At 46.8% G+C, this 21542-nt stretch overlaps 1 protein-coding gene across 3 annotated transcripts in view; it reads right to left on the reverse strand.

Moving 5' to 3' along the window:
- Nucleotides 1-1497: 1497 nt before the first annotated feature.
- tsc22d3 (TSC22 domain family, member 3) overlaps nt 1498-21542 on the reverse strand; it is a 38876-nt gene continuing 18831 nt past the window's right edge. The window contains exons 1-3 of one of the 3 annotated variants that reach the window (XM_030396513.1): nt 9277-9632; nt 3897-3948; nt 1498-3332 (exon numbers count right to left, since the gene is read on the reverse strand). In XM_030396513.1, the coding sequence (XP_030252373.1) occupies nt 3078-3332; nt 3897-3948; nt 9277-9617 (648 nt within the window). In that variant the 5' untranslated portion in view covers nt 9618-9632 and the 3' untranslated portion in view covers nt 1498-3077. Of the gene's footprint in view, nt 3333-3896; nt 3949-4666; nt 5007-9276; nt 9633-21542 lie in introns of those variants that run through there. The other 2 variants (XM_030396514.1, XM_030396512.1) reach the window with 2 other exon arrangements.

Raw genomic sequence — 21542 nt, forward strand, 5'->3', positions numbered from 1 at the left:
AGTTTTTTCATGTGTAAAAAAAAAAAAAGTGAGCAACAGGGAAGACACTGTGTTTACTCTGCCTTTTTCTTTTTTAATCCGCGGTGGTGATTCTTGGGCCTGGGATGTGAGTTTCTCCGTTTTCTGAGCGGGTGGGACGGACGAGAGCCGGCTCCACGCAGCAGGGAAGCCACAACATATCTAGTTACACACAAAGGCCGCGCTGACTGGCTGCCAACCCGTCTGAAGGAAAATGCTACTAGGACAAACTGTTTTTCTTTTTCTTTTGCAGATTCCAATTCCACTGGCAACCGAGCTATTATTACTTCACTGTCATTAGTGGTTTAGCTTGTTTTGGACTTTGGGGGGAAAAAAAAGGAAAACTACTAAACTACTAATATGGATTCTCAGTGCTTGAGGAGCCACCGTGCCGAATTCTAAGGCCCCCTCTGTCTGACGTCGGAGCCTCGTGGCCCGCTGCAACACCGTGTTGAATTTTTACATATCACATGCCGACCTTGTAAACACAAAACAAGGCGCTCTCGACAGAAACCGGCAATATTCTCAAAGATGCTGCGGTGGAGCGGCTCCTGAGAATGCGAGGTTAGTTTTTCTGCAAACAGGCGATGCGTTTGTGTTTTCTCTGAAATTCAAATGAGGAGCTTCGGCGGCAGAGAAATGAAATCATCCTCGGTGGTTTTTACAGCATTCCATCCGTCTGTCTGCGCAGACTGAATTTCTAGTGAATCAACCTCTCTGCGGCAGACAATGTGCAACCTCCAAAACATTACCGTAAGGGAGAAGTCTAACGTCAGTGGTGTTACTACAGTGCATGACAGTGCATGACAGTGCATTGAAGTTAGATGGGGGAACACCTATCATTGAGAACACCCCGCTTTAAAACACACAGCTTTAAAAAAGAAGAAATGTCTTAATTCCCTAATAACTTTCCTTTCTTTCCTTAACTGTTTACAGGTCAAAATAAAAAAGACTATTCCATAAATATTCCTGTTTGCATGCCTCTGTGCTTATCCCCCTTTCATTCATTCAACCGCTCAAATTGAAGGCTGCCGTCGGCTTTCAAGTCTTTCATAATGTTTTTTTTTTTTTTTTTTTTAAAGAATGGTGATTTCCCTCTCTGGCCAGAAAAGCTGCATGCGTCTCTACCCCGGCTGTTGCCTCGGCGACGCACGGAGCTGATCATAAACAAGCCGAGAGGATGTGTGTCGCAAACTGTGGTAAAACCCCTGAGTGAGTGATGCACCATCTGAAGGCGCTGCGTACACGTCCTAATGTCCTAATGAGAAAGTGCTGCATTCAGAACGAGTCTGTTTACATTACCCATCTTAAAAAATAACACAGAATACTGCAATGTTCTCAGTAATAATGGACAACTGGTGTGCATGTGAACATAGTCAGTGTTGGGTTATTGAATCCTCCCGCCAGGAGTCTGCGATGGTGCCAGATAACAAACAGAGCGTGTGGGAGAAAGTGAACAAAAGACAGTGTGTCAGCGTGTCGTATTATGTAAACATAAGGTTTATTGCAAATGTGCAGTCGTATCCAAACACCATAGTGAACAACTTGTTTTCCAGGATACTTTACAGCAACAAGACCGTTATCTTTACAAAAACGCATTAGAAACTTTAGCACTAGCTTCTCCCTGTGAACTGTTACACATGGTCCTGGTTTGCTCGGCTTCTGTTGTTGTGTCAGTACAAAAAAAAAAAAAAAAAAAAGAAGAGAAAGAAAAGAAAAAAACAAGCAAAAAGTCTTTGGTAGCTGGAAGAAATAGAAACAACAACAACAACAGAGCACAGTGGAAGGAAATTACTCCTCCTTACTACGGACAGGCACTGGTGTCATGCCATCGTTTTCAAGTTGGCATCTGAGCAAGAACTGGACCAGATACTGGAGGATGCTGCTAAAAAAAAATAATAATAATAAAAAAAAAAAAAATCAGGAGTGCATCTGCAGCGACGAAAAAAAAACGCCACCGTCTTGCTTTCGCGCGCCATCTCCACCAGCTTCAGGACGTTTTTTTTTTTCCAACTCTTATGTACATTGTAGTTTACTGTGGAGGAGCTAGGCCCCCCTCGATTACAAAACAAGAATCTTTTTAAGACCACTGTACAATGCTCCTATTTTTTCTTTTTTTACAGACTGGTTTTTTGTTCAGAATCACAAACAAAAAAAAACAGGAGATATAGCAGGATTAACTTCCCCCATTAAAAAAAAAGCAGCAAGCCCCCATCTGCAGAAAATACAAGAGTACAATTACATCAGTCTACTGCAGCGAATCCACCAGCTCTAGCAGGCTACGCTGCGTTAACCTCCACCTCTTGTTGCCTTATAGCTTATCCTGTTGATTATTCTTGTTATGCTTAAATGTACATGAACACGTGAGCAATACATTGTAGGTACAGGAAAGTCCTCGATATGTCGGCTGAAATGTGTTGCCGGGAGAGTCCTTGAAACTTGTGCTGGAGATCGGACAAATCCACACGATGGGGGCTCTTCTTGTTGAGACATGGAGGACCGTCTCGGATAGGCCTCCCTCCTCAGGTGAGCAGGGAGCGAACCCCCCACCCCCAGACACACACACACGAACACACACTTTCCAGGTTAGCGCCTGCAGGGCCAGCCCAATCGACACCTCCTCGCACCCATCTCTGGAGCGAAAGGGTGTTTTGTTGGAAGAAGGGTTTCGGCCAGGCAGGGAAAGCCCCCCCCCTCTCAAACCAACTGTCTGAAAAGCAAGCGCTCATCGGTGTCTAGTCGGCCGCTCTCTATATTTCTCAGCGCTTTTTGTCTACACGGAGACTACGACAAAGAGTTGGACGGTATCAAGAGGACGGGGGGCCCCCCGACACCGCACAGGTCAGAGCGTCTCAAGTTCTGGTTTGTGCTTATCAGAGTCAACAGTTCTTTTGTGTTGCATCGATCGTTTTGCAGCCCCGATGCTTCGACCTTTCGTTGAAGCTTTTACGAAGGGGTTTTTTTTCCTCGGCGACTGCGGATTTCGTAACACTTCATTCAAAATGGAGGTCCATTACTGTTAGGAGACAGTGGCTCTGCCCGCCCCAAGGCAGAGCCACTTACACAGCAGAGCCAGTGCTGTGGATGAAGGTCTGCTGCTGGTCCGGGGTCACCTGGCCGCTCTGATTGTCCAACAGCACGTCCGTCGGGATGCGGGACTGGAACTTCTCCAGCTGCTCCGGACTGGCCAGGTTCTTCAGCAGGTAGTTCTCCCTCTCGAGCTGGTTGTTCTTCTCCGCCAGCTCCTTGATCTGCTCCTTGAGGATCTCCACCTCCTCGCGAACAGCGTACATCAGATGGTTCTTAACCAGGTCCTGTCACGAGAGAGGAGAGAAGAGACGGATCAGTTTGACGTTCAGACCAGGGCTGTTGTGAATTTCAGCGATCATAACATCTTCTCCATTTAGTCTGTTTCCCTCGCAGCGATCTCTTGTGAGACCGCGTACATTTTTACAAGTTTGACTCGAGGGTGTTTCAATTAATTCCGTGTAGGTTTTTGGACTCCCCGCCATCCTCTTGCACTTGTTTTATACTCTGTCACATTAATAAAGCATGCACTGGCCCTGCACTGCCTTCTCATAACATTGACTTCCCAGAGCTTTCGTAGAGAGCCGGGTTTCATGCACAATGCATTGGGGGAAACTGCAGTTTTTTGGGGGGAGATCAGTGGGTCAGGATGTTCCTCTTTCAGGGCTAACCCTTGAGGTCAAAGAGACTATCTGAAAGCTTGCAAGTTGATGCAAGTCAGAGCCAGTGTGGATCCACCGGTAAGCCATTGTGCAGCATCAGGTCACAGTTAAATGCAAAATGTGTACTGTCAAGTGCAAGCTGCATCTGTATGGTTACGTTTGTGTCAGGTGTTTTGTTTTTGGGCTTACCATCGCCTGTTCGATCTTGTTGTCGATGGCCACAACGCTAGCACCAGAGGCACTGCAGGAGAGAGGAAAAACAGGCCATAAGTTAACAGTTCAAAGACTTCACAGTCATCTCAGTCCAAAAGTATGAACACATGCAGGGCTTCCACCACCACAGTGAAACAGAAAGCTTTGCAACAACAGAAAGGAAAACTGTTCCGACCGCTGTTATCTGTTTTCATTGTGTTTTTAGTGCAAGTAAAATCCAGTTGATTGCTCTGAGATAGTCTCTCTTGTGTAGCTCTGTGGTCTCATGAGGACAGAGTGTACGAGGAAGTGGCAGAGCGGCTCTGATATGCTGCTCAAAGTCCAAATACACGGCAGCAGAGAGAAAAAGAAACACAGCTGGGTACACAGTGTTCGGCGGGATTTTGGTCGTCATTACGATTAAATGATGCGTTTTTTTTAAAACGTGCTTTTATTATGTAGTACTAAAGAGGAGGCGATTTTAGGTCATTATTCGCGACTTTTCAAAATTAATGCACATGAATGAAAAAAAGGCTTTGAATAGAAAAAATGGAACGAAAAACTTTGAGCCGATGAAGCATTTGTATGAACACAGTCTTCATATAAACACAGTCTTTATATGAACACAGTCAGGTTGTGCGAAGGCCAGCGTTTAGAATGAGACGACGCTGCGGTTTACGACCGATCAGAAAACGCACCATTGTTAAAAACAAAAAATAACAAAAAATAAATAAATAAATGTGCCGTTTCTAGTGTCGGATATTTACCTGTTGTCAAGTTTGACCGAAACCACGTCTCCTCCGAGTAGCGAGGAGAAGAAGGAGATGGAGAAGTTATGCAACTGGTAGACGGCCACCTCCATGGGTGTTTTCGCGAACATCTCCGTGCTCATGTTGAGTACCAGACTCGTTTGGATTATGTTTCTCGCCACGTTTGCGACCGGTTGGTTCAGCTGACTGAAGTATCCGGATTTGTTTTGGTTCTTCTAGTAACGATGCACTGACTCGCTGCTGCTGCTTCTGCTGCTGCTGCTGCGGTGCTGTGTCGGTGTTTTGAGCTTCGCCGGTTTTTACAAGCGACTGTCTGATGCTATTTCTGCCACCGGCCGCTATTTGAATGGCTCGCCTCCTGACGTCATCTGACGCGCGCATACATTAGGCAAATGAGTTGGCGGGTCAGATTTTGTGCTGCGTTCCGGTACAGTGGGAAAAAAACAGGTTATTGAGATATGGACCGTGCGAGACTCTGGGTTAATGTTTTTTTTTTACATAATAAACACGAAGGGTACATATCAAGTGTCACGTCACGTACTCACGTTATCCTGCAGGACTGGCTTTATATCTTTGCAGGACTTACACTATTATGCATGGTGATGTTGTTTTCGTGTGTTTCCTCCTGTGTTTTGATGCGGTTGTGCAGAGTACAGATAAGCCATCAAATATGATGCGATAGAGTATAATAACAAAATGTCCTGTACTATTTCATGCATTTTGAAGAACGAATAACACCACCACTTGATAATGACATTTTAGGCTACTTTCATTTACACTCAGAACCTTTTGTCTACACTGAGGTAAATAAAGCATTTAAATGTACTTCGATTAGCATTAATCAATGTGCAAATGCTCCAGGTTGTTAAAATAAACGTTTTGATTGGTTTAAGATGCGCTATCTTGAAGTAATCCCATCTGTTTTTGATGGTGTGAAAAACTTTCGCTCTGATTTCTGATCGTTGTCATGATCGCTACAGTAGGAATGATGGATCTAATCAAACATTTACAAAACAAAGCAAAAGTCAGCAAAAGAGCAGCTCATTTCCCCCTTGCATCATAGCTCATTAGTAGTAAACAAAAAGCACCACTCGAAAAAACGATTGTATTATCGAGCGCTTGAACGCGGCGTCTCGTCTGCCCTCCTCCTGAACTTCTCTCCTGCTGCAGTTAACCCACAGACCGAAATCCGCGCTCATTGCAACAGCCCTGTACATCACAACAACCAACTGAACAATCAGGGGCCTGCACAGACAAGTCACTCGTGTTGCTCATTAAAGAAAATGAATAACAAAAAAAGAGAACTCGATTTGGCCACAGAGAGACTACGCATGGCGTGAGGATCTGTGTCACCTGATCCACTTGTTTACTAAGACTCAATTTCAGAGTAATCCTGTTTTATTTGAGTGCATGGAGCCTGAATTAAAAGAATTGATTCGCTGACTGTAAGCTTATAGAATTTATAGAAATGATTCCACAAACTCTCCCTGAAGTTTTCATCCCAGTCGCACTGTGTTCCCAATCACTTTAATTGTTGTTTTGTTACAGTTCACGGTTTCAGACGGCATGTCGAGTACCATTTGCACATGTGCATATCTACTCTGCACAAATGTATTTTTCCATCTTCACTCCCGGTAAATTTCCCCTCTTCAGTCTATGTCTGAACTCTATCGGCCTCTGGTGGTGAAGCTGTAGAATGCACCGGCCCCTGTGGGGACATTCATTTATGGCCGGGGCTTTTGTTCAGGGACACGATGTTTACCGTGGAATTTTCCCCCCTGCACTTTCTCCTGGATCCATCAGATTAATGATCCCAGGGTTTGTTGTTTGTTCCCTGCTCGGTAAAACTTACGGAAAATTTTCTCAAGGACACTCTTCGTCCATTCATGTTTTAACAACTCCAACACATGATTAAATATTTAGACCCATTTAGATTAGATTAGATAGACTTTATCTCCCACAACGGGGGCAGTTCGCTCGCTGCAGCAGCTCGAGATGCGACGAGCACAGGAGAAAGGGTCAGACAAATACGCATGAAGTTAATAAACAGACAAAAATTAGATATTTACAAAAAACAAAGAGAGTGGGAAGTGATTGTTCGGGTCGCGCTGCTCACATGCCATTCTTGCTTCCTTAATGTTCTCCTGTTTGTTAGTTTTGATGCCGCTAAAGTTCCCCCTCGTGTGTGGACTGAATGAGAGCGAAGACATCTGACTGCATCATATCCGCTCATAGGAAGGGGCGCGTGTCCGTCACCTCTTGCCCCTCGGATGGTCTTTTGAACCTACTGTTTTTACGACGTGTGACCGAGGGGCTCCTTAGAAGTGTAGTAAACACTTTGCGGTTAGAAAGCCGACCACAGACGACAGAGAGGAAAAACATACCTGCCGTTATCTTTGTGTTCCCCTCCCTCCACACAGACTGTTCTGCTATTGAGCAACAGACCTTTGTTTTCACCGAGGTGTCCGTGCAGGTTTTTTTAATAGCTCTAATGTAATTGCTCGGCGTCTCTCAGCTGTCACATTATGTTCCCCTTTTGTTGTCGCAATTATTAGATTAAACGCTGACTGTAAGCCAATTAAATTTCTATCACGGAGCCCTCTTTTGCGTCGTAACTTTCCATCCAAAACACCAATGACCTGTTTTTCGAGCGTCACCACAGCTAGTCATGGTACCTCTTTATGGAAATTCTCTCCTGAGTGGGGGCCCCGACACTAGAAGCCATTGCATTTGGTTCGTATGTAATCCCATGATAGCCGTACTGTGCATTATAAATGAGTATGGATAATGTTGAAATGGAAAAAGGGCGCCTCTGTTTTTTTTCCCCGAAAGATGGCGCCGCACAGGAAAAGAGAACTTGCGTGTAGGGGCCCTCGACTTTTCCGATCTTTGCACAGTAAACTAAGGTCGGGCCACGTTTTTGGGAGAAAAAAAGGGACTTCTGTTACATAACGACACAATTAGAGTGGAAAAGGCTGACTTTCGGTGGGCCTAACGGGGCTGAGCAGGGAGCACACTCACTGGGCATTAGGGCCCATAGTGGCTGTCGGCTCAGATTTCGCGCTGCGGCCGCACAGCTGCCAGGTTTAATATCAGGCCCTGTTCTGGTGACGAGGGGCTGGTGAATTACCCTTGCCCCGCTGTGATAGCGGTCGCGCTTAGGAGAGGGGTGAGCCGCGGCGATCGCCCGTGGCTTCGGCTCAGATGCGCAGATAGAAACTACAAACAGCGGGGAGCCTCCGCAAATACACCTAATGAGTAAGTAGAGGACGGTGAAGAATGGGATGCCTGTGACCTTCATGAGTTGCCTGTTTTAATCACAGCTGAGTAACTGCTTCAACAGAAATCTTAGCAATGAAAGTTTGTTTTTTTTTTACACGCGAAAAAAGGCAATTGTGGTTAAAAATGGCTCCAAACGGTTTTAGTGCCACAGGCGTCGACCCACTGCATGCTGCTTTTTTACAGTCATGGTGTCCCTCATGTTTCTCAGGAACTCTCGTTGCCTGACCATGTTTGGCGTTTGCCAAATCCAGTGAGTCACTCTAAAGCTAGGCGATGGGCCACGGTTTCCATCAGATGTCCCTTGTGCAAGAGCCAACCGCGTTATATAATTCTGTGATTCATCTGCACCAGTGGCTGGAGAATAGAATGAGGTCGAGACGAGCCGCCAACATCCTTTTGTTATTCTGTGGTTTTCGACGAGCAGAATGCAAGATGAGCGCGACACAGCCCAATGAGAAGAGGAAGAAGGGCGCGGAGAAATAAAAAAAAAACAAACTCATTTGAGATAACCTCTCTGTCAGAAAGCGGCCTTACCGCTTCTTTTTTTTTTTGCTGTTTCCCATCTGCGCTCGCGCAGGAATTAGGAATGCATGGCGTGTGTGAGAGTGTGGACTGAGAACACACAGCCCTGCCATAGGCTGCAGCTAGAGGCTGTCTCAGAGGAAGCTGTCAGTGTGGGCAACACGACTGGCTACAGCCAATGAATACTGAACACTCTGCATACACCAGGACACCCAGCGGCGGTCATCATTATCACATCACCTATGAGTCTCCCGAGCCATGAATAGAAACAAGACATATGGCCTCGGTCCCGCTCATGAGGTCTTTCAATAAATGTAACAGGATGTCAATTTCTGCCCCTGGATTGCATGTAATATTACTTTATGTGACGGGGCCACATCAAACATGCAGCGCATGCAGAAGACGATGACAGGGCCGACATTGTTATCCACGGACGGGTAGAGACATCAGCCTGCCCACCTTCCACTCCGTGCGCGCAACAGCGTACTTCATCATTAGTGGAAATCGGATAAAAGATGACGTTCGACATCACAATCTTGAAGGTTTGCATCAGAAACAACGACGCGTTGCTGTGGCACGACATGACTTTAAACACACAGGATCAAGAGAATTGTCCCTTCATTTCTTGGTCTTGAATGATGAAAGTTCACAGCGCTGCTTCTCTTAGCAGTAACTACAATCCAAGCTATTACATGACACTGCATTCAAAACCCTAACCCTGCACTGCCGATATCATCCATCTCTTTCTTGACCTCTCTGTAATGCAACACGAGACAAACTCTCTGACCGTCCCCAACACTTACCGCCGATCGGGCCTCTTGAACAGACTCGGTGAGTAAGGGGGCGAGTAGCTCATCGCTCTCTCGGGAAAGCTGAAGTGCTGGTAGTGACAGCAGAACCTGTGGGGCGGTTCGGCCAGGCGGAGGGCGCACACCGTCCTGGGAGAGGGTGGCATAACCCCAAAATGAGGGACCTCGGCGGGACGCGTCTGCGACTGTCCCATCCTGGCGTCCCGAATGAAGAGGCAGGAGCACTTTGACTGTTCGCTCGCTGCCCCGCTGTCGTTTGTTCTCAACAACTTGCGTTCTCGGAGCACAAAGAGACAATTGAAGGCGCTGGCGGGCACCTCTGGATGTGCAGCCATAAGCTGTGAGTGCCACGCTCAGACTGGCACTTGTATGATGCGACTCCAATCCGAGGGGGGGGAACACAATAGCTCGGAGTCACAAAGAAAAAGTGATCGTTTCCTGAGAGGGAGCCGGTTGTTGTTTCATTTTCTGCAAAGGGCCGTTCGAGCGTCTCTTTTTTTTCCCAGGCTGTCACAGCACAAGGTCTTTCTCTAAGCGCACCTGAAGGGAACAATCACCACGTCTCGTTAACCGGCGTTGTTTGCGTAGTAAAACAATTTAGTCGGGCCATTCCTCCACGATATGAAACAAAACGTGCTCTCCGTATCTCGCAACAGACTTTCCAGAGCAGCCCGACAAGGGCGGGCATCACAGATACATATCTCGCACTGTGTCGGAGGCCTCTTCGCCACAGAGAATCCGTTGCACAACTGCTCTTAATTTATATGTAAAATCAAGCCGGGGCATGATGAATTAGCTCAGCGGTTTCTTATGCAACATTCAGATTATGCGCGGGGTTGCTCACAAATCCCCCCCCCCCCCACCCCCGAACACTTTAAAAACTGCGATTAAGCGGCTCTGTCAGCTTCAGTAAGCCGTGTTTGTCAGCAGGAGCGTAATTAATGCACTAATGTTTGGAGAGCCGAGCCACTCCCGTCACCATTAATTGCGAGCCGCTTTCTAGTCCTGACAGTCGTGCCTTCGCGTCTCACACCTCAAGTCTCCACTTTAATCCGTTTGAGGTGTTTTAGACATTTGATACTGTACACAAAGATCGCGATGCACGTGCAGACGGAGTGCCGTGTTAAACGGCAAGCGGCGGCGTGCAAACCAGTTTCTGCACGTTGCTTTTGCACAGAAACGTTTGTAACATTTGCATACTGGCGTTTGTCATAGGATGAAATGTAATACTGCGATCTCTTGTTATGATCACAGAAGAACCTCAGAGGACACAAATTGGGATTCATTTAAATGTCAATCAAGGCTGTCCTGGATATAAACAACAATCAGAGTCTAAGAATATCATATTACAGACTATGAGATTAATTTATAGGAGGGGAGAGCCAGTGGGCAGAATGAGACACAGCCAGTATTTACCAGTATCACTTTATATCTAATATAAATGGCCAATTATCTGAGGAGAACTCCTTCTACCTCCATGTTGGGGCAAGTTGTGCCGTTGGACTTTTTATTATTTTTTTTATTTTATGATTGGTCTGAAACGTCGTAGTCAGATTTGTTGTAATTCCCATGGGTGCGCAACATCCTGAGGTATATATAGTTACTTTTTGTTAACGAACGCACTTTGATTTTGCAGTTAAACTACCAAAAGTGTCTCATCTCTCCCCCGTCCTGACCCACAGATCACTCCCCGAGGTGATTATTGCCACACGTCTCTCTAAGTCAACAAAATGCCTTCCAGATTTCCTCATTTCGGGTTCACCCAGGTCAGGTTCTCACAAACGCCCGCTCGCCACGATTATTAAGGTTGTTTTTCCATTTTGATGGCAGTTGAGCCGCCTCTGAAAGGGCACGGGGAATGGATGTCTCATCTCGGGCGTGTTTACACCCATCGCGTCAGGAGCGATACGTTTTCCGAACCGAGAACATTTAATCCTATTGTATTCGGCTTAGTCATTCAGACTCAGGTGGAAGGGTTTTTTTACTTTTTCAAAATTCTTCTTTTTGGCCTCTGTCTCCAATTTCAAAGAGGTTTTCCATTGCTCAAAACACCAAAAGACATCCAGCAAGTGATGCGAATTTTCAATATTACAGCCGGTTACTCTTCTAAATGTAGTACATATCTTTAGATATCCAAACGTCTACATGTCCTTTTACAGTTTATTGCCTCGAGCGAGGGACCAGAGGAGCTGAAACCTTCCCTCTGATGAAAACAAGGGGCTCACATTATAGATTCTGCACGCCCGTCTTCTGCAAACCACTCTTGTTTTTGTTCTTTCTGCCACACACGGCGGTGCCATGTAATTACACACCAACAGACAATTACCTTCTCACACTCATGACCGGCATTGTCTGTGCAACACAAACACAGGGGGGGAACACACACACACACACACACACACATGCGTGCAACCTCTCCAGGAGAATAGCGAAGACTGTCTGACAAGGCAATTTATTTCCTCGAATCTCTGCGGAGAGGCTGCGAGTAAAGAGAGAAAAAAACGAATGCGACCTGTTGCTCTTTGCGCCAGCGGTGATTTCGTACTTCCTGTATGTTTGAAATGACAGTAAAAAACAGGTTTTCCGAGCCTGATTATATGTTACTGTGAGGCTTTAAGAGCTACAACGTTATGTCATGAGCGCGGCGTTGCTACGAGCCGGCGCGGCTGCGTTAAAGCAGTTCGCCTAAACGTCGGTTACAGGCGCCCGAAGGACCAACTTTTTAATAGGCTGTACTTAGCGACAGAAAAAAAAAAAAGGGGTTAATTATGATTTGCACGGTCGGAAACAGAGAAATCACGTCTTCCTCACGACATCCCCACAGGCAGCCGTTACCCAACCAGAGGACAACACGGGCAGGTGTGTGTATGTACGTCTGTGTGTGTGTGTGTGTGTGTGTGTGTGTGTGTGTGTTTGCTCAGATCTGCACTTCTCAGCATCTGCATTTAGTCCCGTAACCTCTCCTTTGTTATGTAACATCTGCCTGGGTGACGTGTTGAACTCTGCGCAGTAGGGGTGGGCGATACTGCAAATTTTGGTATCGATCCGATACCAAGTAAATACAGGGCCAGTATTGCCGATACCGATACCAATACTGATACTTTTTACTTGAAAATTTCTGATCAATGAATGATTTTGTACTTTTGCCTTTAAATAGTTGACCATGATTATAATAACGATAAAACACAGAACAAAGATTTTAGCCAAATAAGGAAATTATATTTAACATAATTAAATCTATAACCTATCTGCATGTAGCCTAAATAGGAATACTAATGTTCCTTCAACAGATACACAAAAGGGTTATTATATATATAGCTAAATATAAGTATATATTTTTGTGTTACAGTTACAGTGAACCTGAGTGAGCGGAGTGAGAGAGGTAAAGAGGAGCGCAGCACTTAAGGACTGAGAGAGACGCTGTGGTCACACAAACGATCCGATACCAATACCCACCTTGGTATCAAAACTATCGACATTTGGATCGATCCGCCCACCCCTACTGCGCAGTCACCCACCGGCAAGAAGCGGTTTATCTCCGTTTCTTGAGCCGACGCATCGACCCGCTTCCACGCTCGGCCTACCGCAAATTAACGCGCCCAATTTTTCCGTTGGTATAATATGATAACGAGTTCGTTTACAGTGGCCTTCCTTTCGCTGACACTAATAGCAGTTTACAGCAGGACAAACAGCACCACAGCAAATGGTGCTGCGTGCACTACATTACAGCTAACAAGCTCGGGGACCTCGCAGCATCTGGCACCGGGCTGTGATTCAGCAGAAGCCGGACAGCCTCAGGCCATAATGTAAAGATTTACCTTGCGCTATAAACGGGGAGAATGTCCTGGCTAAATTTACCGTGAAAACACTGAAGTGGAGCGAGGGCCCAGAGGAGTGTGTGTGTGCGTGTGTGTGTGTCGCAGTATGGTGAACCCTTTTGACACGCCACATCCATCCCCCGACCCCGCTTCCCCCCTAAAAAAAGAAATAACAGTATGTCCTAGGCCGCAGGATTCCCATCTGTGTTTTAGTGCAAACGTGTACACACAAAGACGCACACACAAGACTGTGTGCGCTGAAAGATAAGGGGATTAGAGTCCGCGGGCGTAGATGCAGTTAAGTGGTCTCGCTAATGGCTCCGCGGATGCTCGGCGAAAGGTCAGAGGTGAGGGACTCAACTGACCGTGCAGTGTTAAATAGCAGTGAACTTTGTTATTAGCCGTGTCGAGGCCCTTCGACTCGTTTCAGGTCGCCTGGTTTACCGTGGCCCTTTACGACAGAGCTGTCGGAATTGCTCATTATTTCTGTCCGTCTGCACCCAAAAAAAATCTATTTGAGTGTCTAATGCAAAACCTGTGAGTGTAGAAAAGTGGGTTGAAGCTCCTCCTTGCGAAACGTGCCGTGTTTACTTGCGCCAAAGTTTTCATAGTAATGCTCACAAGGCTGGACGGCTGCCAGTTTGGATGGCACCTGTGATAAACGCACTGCTGGCTGGATCGCGTCCCAGAACAAAAGGTTACAGAGTTCAGTGCCATCTGTCTCTGTTCCTCTGCCTGCGTTACTGTAGCGTACAGTGCACCTCAGCTGCTGCGGATGGTGCGGTTGAGTGTATCCATGTCTCATCTGAGTTTCAGTCAGAGGGGAGAATGCTGACATCGGACTCGAATGGATACAGTACGTACTGCACCGAAATCCATCTCGAGACCGGCGTGACACCGAGACGCGGGAGTTGTATGCGCTGTGAAGCAAACTGATACTGGTATAGAATTGTTCTCCGGGGCGGAGCAACACAGCTCTGAGTCGGCAGGTTTTATTTTGTCCTCTGTCGGGCTGCAGCGTGCTGCGTGTGGAGTCTTGACATCAATAAGTCGAAAAAAAAAAAAAAAAATGGTTTGATTATCAGAGGCTGGCACTGAGGAGGTTGGCAGCATCTGTGCTGTTAGTAAATAGATGCTGCCAAGCGATGGCAGAGCATCTTTCAGGCACATTTACGCTCGACGTTAGACAGAGGGGGGGACAGCGGCGCCCACAGGAATTTTTCATATGTGGGCCCCTTGAAAAAATAATATAATTTGAGATGGATGTCGGGATTTTCGTACGTAGAAAAGGGCATAAATTAGCCTATATATGCCCAGTTAAACCAAGTGTAAACCCACTGTTGTGTCAGCTAATTGTTTGTTGACTACCATTTCAAAGCCTTCAGTTGTCACTTATTATGGCCGTCGCCATCTTTGTATCCACAGTCAAGAGTGAGGAGCTCGAGGGGGATATCATGCGGGAATCAGACGGATCTCATGGCAGCCACGGCCCCCGAAGCGTTCCCTAAATTATGGACCGAAAGGAAAACACGCCGCATGGAAGAAGACTTGAGAACATAAACCCGTTATACAATCGTTTACTGAGGTCTCAACTCAAGTGAGCAGTGGGGTCATTTTAGACCCGGCGGCTCTGTCCACTATTTCAAACTCTGAGTCTGTTTTTCAGTGAGGGAAGAGAAGAGGCAGGAGTGTCTTCATAAAAACTAATAAGTATTTTCGGTGATTCACTCATCCCGGCGCAGTCTTTGGTTTGACTTCGACAGTCGACAAAAACAGCATAATTATATTTTCCTTTCTCACCTTCTTCCCCTCGCCCACGTATAATTTCCCTTTTTTCTCCTCCAAAGTATCCCTCACTCTATCATTACCACCACCTTTCAATCTGTGCCTCCGTCTTTCCATCTCCCCACTTTCCCCTCATCTTTTTTTTTTTTTTTTTTCCCCGCAGCTTGCAGCTGTGTGACCCAAGTCAGCCAGCAACTGGGACAACACTGGGGGGAACCGGGCCCTCGACGATCCGTCCCCCGGCGCGTGTTTGTGTGCTCACTCGTGTTTTTTTTCACGTGTCGACGCATGCGGTCGGGCCGCACGCTCGCATACACGCTTGCTCGCGCACGTCCGGCCTCGTCGGCGCGATCTAGATTTAACTGGATGACAGGCGCCCTGCTATCGCTCGCTGTCAGTGTCATCCAAACACCGAGTCGTTCCCACAGACTCCTGCAGGCTCCTCCGCTGGGCAGTGAAGCTGATCCTCTGTCACCTGCGAGATGACGATGGCGCAATGACTAATTTCCCACGGGATGAACGGAGACGAGTCATTGGCGGTCACCGCTGAGGGAAAGTGCATATACAGCTACGAGAATGAGCATTAAATGTAGTAGCGGATCATTAATGCAATACCTTTTGCTGAATTAAAGCTAAGCATCGGCTTTACACGTTTGATTTGATTCGCGCATTTTGTGTTTTCTCGTGCCATCTGTCGATCGGCCCCTGCCCTGCGGTGCCTGGCATCTCCAAATCTTGGTGTTATCAACTAAGTCTTTCTAAGTCTTACATCACTCCTTTCCTCGTAAAACCACTTGTAAAATCCCCTTCTTATGAAGTCTATTGCCTCGGAGATAGCAGCGACCACAGATGCGTGTCTACTCAGCTACCCACATTAGCCCGAGGAAGTCTCACCCGGCTGCCATGTACTGATCTCTGCAAGCCAAACACATCGTATTGTTCTCGTTCTACACGACTGCAGGAATGATCATAATTCAGTCAGCCCTCCACACAGGGCGCTCCGGCTGAAGCCGTAGAGCTGTAAATATAAACAGAGATGATAGAATAAAATGCAAATTAGGGGTAGCAACTTCAGGGGTGGCAAGTGAAATGCATACAGACCCCGGCAACGTGAGGATGTATGATAGAGAACGTCTATAAGCGACAACGGTGCTTTTCAAGAGTGCACAAAAAGCAGAAATGAATGGAAACAGGACACAGACCACTTCTTCCTGAGACTGAACGTACTGTCCGGGTCGTTAATGTTCCTGCAGGGATCTTGGGCCTACTACACTGTTCAGAACTTGGACTGAGTGCAGGCGCAGCGTCCTTGCAGCTGGACCTCCAGCCACGCCGCTTTCATATGTAAATATGAACATAAATTTAGCCGAGCCTACAGATTGTGTTAAATCCATTCGCAGGCCGCTTTAACTGTCTCCCCCCACCCCCTTTCTCAAAAGGGGGACCGGATATAACTCAGAGCGCAGCTGTGAAGCGGTGCAGCGGAGAGTTCGCATACATTCTGCACCTCATATAACTCACCACTTCTAAATATTCAACTCCGGACAATAGGACTGTGCAGTCTCTCAGAGGTGCACTCTGGAGGAGGGCTGAGGACGGAGAGAACACGGTGTACTGAATGTTTCCTCAGCCTGTCCGCGTGGTGAGGATCCCCTACCGACAGAGGACGGCCCGAGACAGACGGGGACGAGGCCAGATGTTTCGGGCCCCCTGTTTTTTTTTTTTGTTTTTTTTTTTGCTGGGTCTTAAAGAGAAAACACGCAACAGTTTAAGAGAAGAAAGCGGTGAGAAGAAAAAAAAACACACACAAAAATAAAAAACGTTAATGAGAATTTTAGCAATTTAGGCAGCCACGTCTCCCGAAGGAGAGAAAACTGAGAGGTGTATCCAGATGTCGGCCACCCGCGTGAAGACTGTAAAACAAATATGCTCGGGCCGTAAATGCACGCGTTACATAACTGTCCACGCGGCTACATTCTGGAAAGTTAATGACGAGTTATTAGTGTTAATTACAATGCACTAAACAGTAAAAAAGTCAAAGAAGTAAACGACAGCCTCGACGTCGATTTATCTGTTTTGTTAAATCCCTGATAATGTCCTAATCCGCCTGAGTGCTTTAAATCGGTCGACCCGTGTAATAACACGGCACTGCACAACGTAAGATCACCGCTGATGTGAAAATAATTACGTTTTTACAACCTCCTGTTCATAATGTTTTTTTTGTGTTTTTTTTTGTTTTTTTAATGTCGAAAAGCATTATTATATTATGTTCCTTATGAAGCAGTAATCATTTCATTTAGTTTTTATTGTTTATTTTTACAGGGGACAGGGCACAATTAAAAGTAATTGCACCAGGGTGAGCTAGCAGCTAATTTTCCCAGGGCTCGTAAACAGAAGAAATGAATGAATAAATAAAAAAACCAACAACCGTGGGTTCATGTAATAACACGGTACAGACACACATGTGTATAAATAAACACACATAGTGTCTCTTTCTCTACAGCTGCACAGACGAACTTTTTCCTTATAAAATAATCAGTAGAATAACCAGATCTCATCCTTCTTTCACGCCGCATCAGTGCGGACACTATCTTTAGCCATGTTTTAACACTACGCGGCTGTCCCTTCCTCGTTCCTGCACTGTTTGTCTACGGTTCACTCCCACATCTGCCCTGGATCTTAATGCGTGCCCGGACAGAACTAATCTGTAAACTGGTGACATGCAGTTGCACAACAAACTGCAGGGTCAGTATGTACGGCGCATATGTAACAATAAACTCTGTGACTTCACCCGCAGTTTATATAAGTCCGACTCGACTGCAGAGTTTCCTACGCGGCTACTGATTAACCGTGAGTCGCTCGCTTGCAGGGATCGTGCTGTGCTGGTGAACCGCGTCCGAGTGCATCGTGTCAATGACACCGTGTCCTTGTCATATTTTTACTATCCGGTGACAGTTTTATGATGTTTCACTTGGTTTGGTTAATGTGGCCGGAGCATGTGCGTCTATTAGTCAAAACCAAACATGGAGAAGCAGCAGTTCAGTCATTATGCGCCACATATCAAACAAACTTGTCCGACCTATTCTGTTTCTTAACTTGTTTTAATGTTTCGTTTCTTGACGTCTTCCTATTGTTTTTCATGGATTTTAAATCCATTTTCAGCTTCTTTAATTGTTTATTTCTGCCCCTGTGAAGCACTTTGAGTTGCCTTGTGTCCAAACTGTGCTGTACAAATAAACTTGCCTCGCCTCTCACCGCTCGCCATTTGAAAAGCAGGCAGCTGACACGGGCTCATTTACAGCTTTGTCTCATTCCTCTCCAGTCTGAAGGCCATGCAAACTCTCCTGACCTCACACATTCCGCTCTTGTTTTCGCTCGTGATTGATATCAGCTCGGCAGGATTTATTGTGTAACACTTTTTTTTTTGATCTCACTTTTTTTCTTTTTTCTTTTTTTTTTGGTCAGGATGTGACTCAGCCAGGGGAAGGATCAGCATCAAACGTTTCTGTGGGATCCAAATAAACCTGGAGCACAGCGATATCCAGCTCTGCGCGACGCTGAGCCGAGCTGGGAGGTTGTTTGGCAGTTTACAGGAACCCCAGCCTATCCTGCCTTCAAAAAGCCAGAGGGCCTGCCCCCTCAGAAAGAGACGCAAGTCCTACGAGCGTCACTGATTGGTCATTTGAAGTCTTTTTTTTTTCCTTTTACTTTTGGTCACCGTCCATTGGTGGATGTGCAGCGGAGCTGATAAGAACTCAGCTCCAGGACACTCGGCGACACTGGTGAAGTCAGAGAATCCGACGCAAGCACTGTGAGGTGACATCCTCACCTCGCGTTGATAAAATAAACTCAATGCATCGCCCTCAGTGAGACACACGTTTTCCATCGGCGTTAGCTTTCGGGCTACTTTGAACAATAAGTGCCGCCGTGACAAAACAAATGGGGGGAGCTTGTCTTCTCTAATGGGATTCTCCTCGAGAACACTTGTCGGCTCATTAAGCATGCCACTCTGTAATGAATGCAAATGTTTGAATTAAGCCGGCAAAGTTATGCTGCCGTCGCTGAATAATCACTCTAATGGTGTCACTACTTTGTAAGAACAAAACTGTTTTGAATAATTGCCAAAACGGTTGCGAGTTTGGGGACGAGTTTCAGAGGGAACACTTGGCGCGCTGCTCGCGGCTGTGATGGATTCTCCAGCGCTCGTTTCACCTCGATTTCCACACACAAAACTCTTCTCTTTAAGTTCTGAGGATTTCACAGCGGGCGATTGGCTGAAAGCAAAGTTCAGGTTCAGGCTCTCCCCCCCCCCCCCCCCCTCCCCCGTTAAGAAAAAAACAGGAAATGCTTCCACTTGAAGCAACTCTTGAACTGGGAGCCCGTCGGAGTACACAAGACAGATTGTCCTTGTGAGATGTCATTTTCCTGGTCTCGAGGCTGCACCGAAGAGTGAGCAAACACGCTCTGCCATCCCGGCCGCTGTATGAAAGGCTCTGGGTAAACAATGCAGGCTAAAAATTGGACGGCCTCCAGCCAGCGTGTACCCGAGAGGTCCAAAGTTCACTCCGTAGCGCTATCTGTTTTTTTGCACGCAAGCGGCGCAGCACCAGGTACACACTCACACGCCCGTGAAATTGAAGGTGTGCGCTCAAGCATGGTGCAGTAACAACACTGAGGTAGTCACAGCCGTGTATGCATGCAAAAGGGACAAACACGCAGCAGGACACGAAGACAGTCACTGACGTCTGCAGACAACAAGCAAGCATGCACGCTTTGTTTTTAGTCTGTCTGGACGTGTAGGTTTACAAGCGCTTGGCAGGCGACCGGTCACATTCCTACGACTGAAATAGAGAGCTCCTTTACGCGACACCTTTGCAGAGGACTGAGCTGTTTTTCTCACCGGATTAAATACACCCCCTTGAGAGGAAATGATCTTGGAGATTTTAGGGATTAACGCCGCAAACCCAATCGCAGAAAAAGTCACCAATCAAACATTTTGAAATGTGCACGATAGAAAAGACAAGGAGGAGACGATCGCTTGAGATCTGCCGGAGCGAGCGCTCATTCTGACGTAAAAACCCTTATCAGATCTGGCCTGCGGAGAGGAGAAGTGCGTAAAAGCACTTTATTGTTTTGGAGATGAACTGATGGCAGACATAAGCAGCGTTTGGGAGCCAGAAAGCTGTCACCTTATCTTCACACCCAAATCACAGAGTTCAGGTGAGGGAAAAGGAGTCGGAACGGCGCGGAGGTACCTCAGCGGGGCGAGGTGAGGACGAGGGGGGGGGGAGAGTTCAGCATTTAAGATGCGGTTCCCCTGGAAAGCAATTAAAGCTATCCAGAAAAGAGCTCAGCGAGAGGAAGAGACTGAGAGAGGTCAGCGAGGTCAAACACTACCGGAAAACGATCCAGGGTTGTCTTTGGCACCGGCCCTGCAACAGCAAGCGAGTACGCCGCATCGTGAAACAGGAGTAAATACGACAGGCTAAGCTTGCAGAATTATTGCACACGAGAGCAAGGGACGTGCCAGCAAACCATCATTCACTCCATCTGACTGTGCTGTCAATTTTTTAAGTATGCGGCCGATGGAATTTAAATTGCCACATTTCTGGGATCGACGGTTAAACACAGGCTTTCTCCTTTCGGTGCGTCGGTCCCGCTGCAAGATTTCCTGTCATCTCTATAGATTCCGTACAGATAGGCAATTTATTTTATCACTTGAAGCGACACAGCCAGCTTTTTTATTACAGTAAATGAGGCGATGAGTCGCAAACGAAACTGGTGTCAGTTAAGGTGCACGAGGTAGAATCTTTGAGGAAGTATTTCGGGAGTTTGCAGAACTGAAACCAAATGGGGGTATTTCGCAGGTTCCCACACCCACTGGATAACTCCTGACCTACTCAACACACACGCGAATAAAGAACACACACACACACACACACACACACTAATGCGCACAGTCAAAAACAGCAAGTCATTATCTTTGTTTTCCAGCCCGTGTGACTGATTGTCTTCTTCATGCCGGTTTTAATGACTGCGGTGTTCTCTCTTGGAAGAGGCTGTAATTAGGGTCCGACCGCAGAGGAAGCAGCCTCGATGTGGCGCCTTCAGAGCGGCTGCCAACCTTTACAACACGGACACCCCTGAGCAAATCATAAAAATCGGCTGTATGCGCCCATTTATTTCCATAATACTTCTCTTGAGCGAGCGCTGAGTGGCTGGTTGATTCAGCTGCGTGTAACTGTGTCTTGTCTGCCACCTTGTGCTCGGCCCTTTGTCCTGCTGTCTCTGTCTTTTCGTCTGTCACACCTCCACCTCCTCCTCCTCCTCCTCCCCCTCCTCTAACAGCTATTGTCAGTCCTGTTCTTTCACTCCGAGCCGTAAATCCTATCTGACTGGCATGCTTCGGGACGGCCTCACCCTGACTCAATGTAATTATCCCGTCTCTGACCTGTCTGGTCATATTCCTCCCCTTCCCTGTTGCCGTCTGGTACACGCTCACCTATTTTCAGCCACAGGTGTTGCTGACTCTGTATGTCACTGTGACCTGCGTGTGGATGCAGGGAGGGAGGGAAGGAGGGAGGGAGGGGTGAACGGTGAAACAACATCGAGCCTCCTGCCCCATCATCTCAGGCTCTTGCGTTTTACTCTGCGAGC

The sequence above is a fragment of the Sparus aurata genome, chromosome 18, assembly GCF_900880675.1.
Source record: "Sparus aurata chromosome 18, fSpaAur1.1, whole genome shotgun sequence".
In the NCBI taxonomy this organism is placed as follows: domain Eukaryota; kingdom Metazoa; phylum Chordata; class Actinopteri; order Spariformes; family Sparidae; genus Sparus; species Sparus aurata.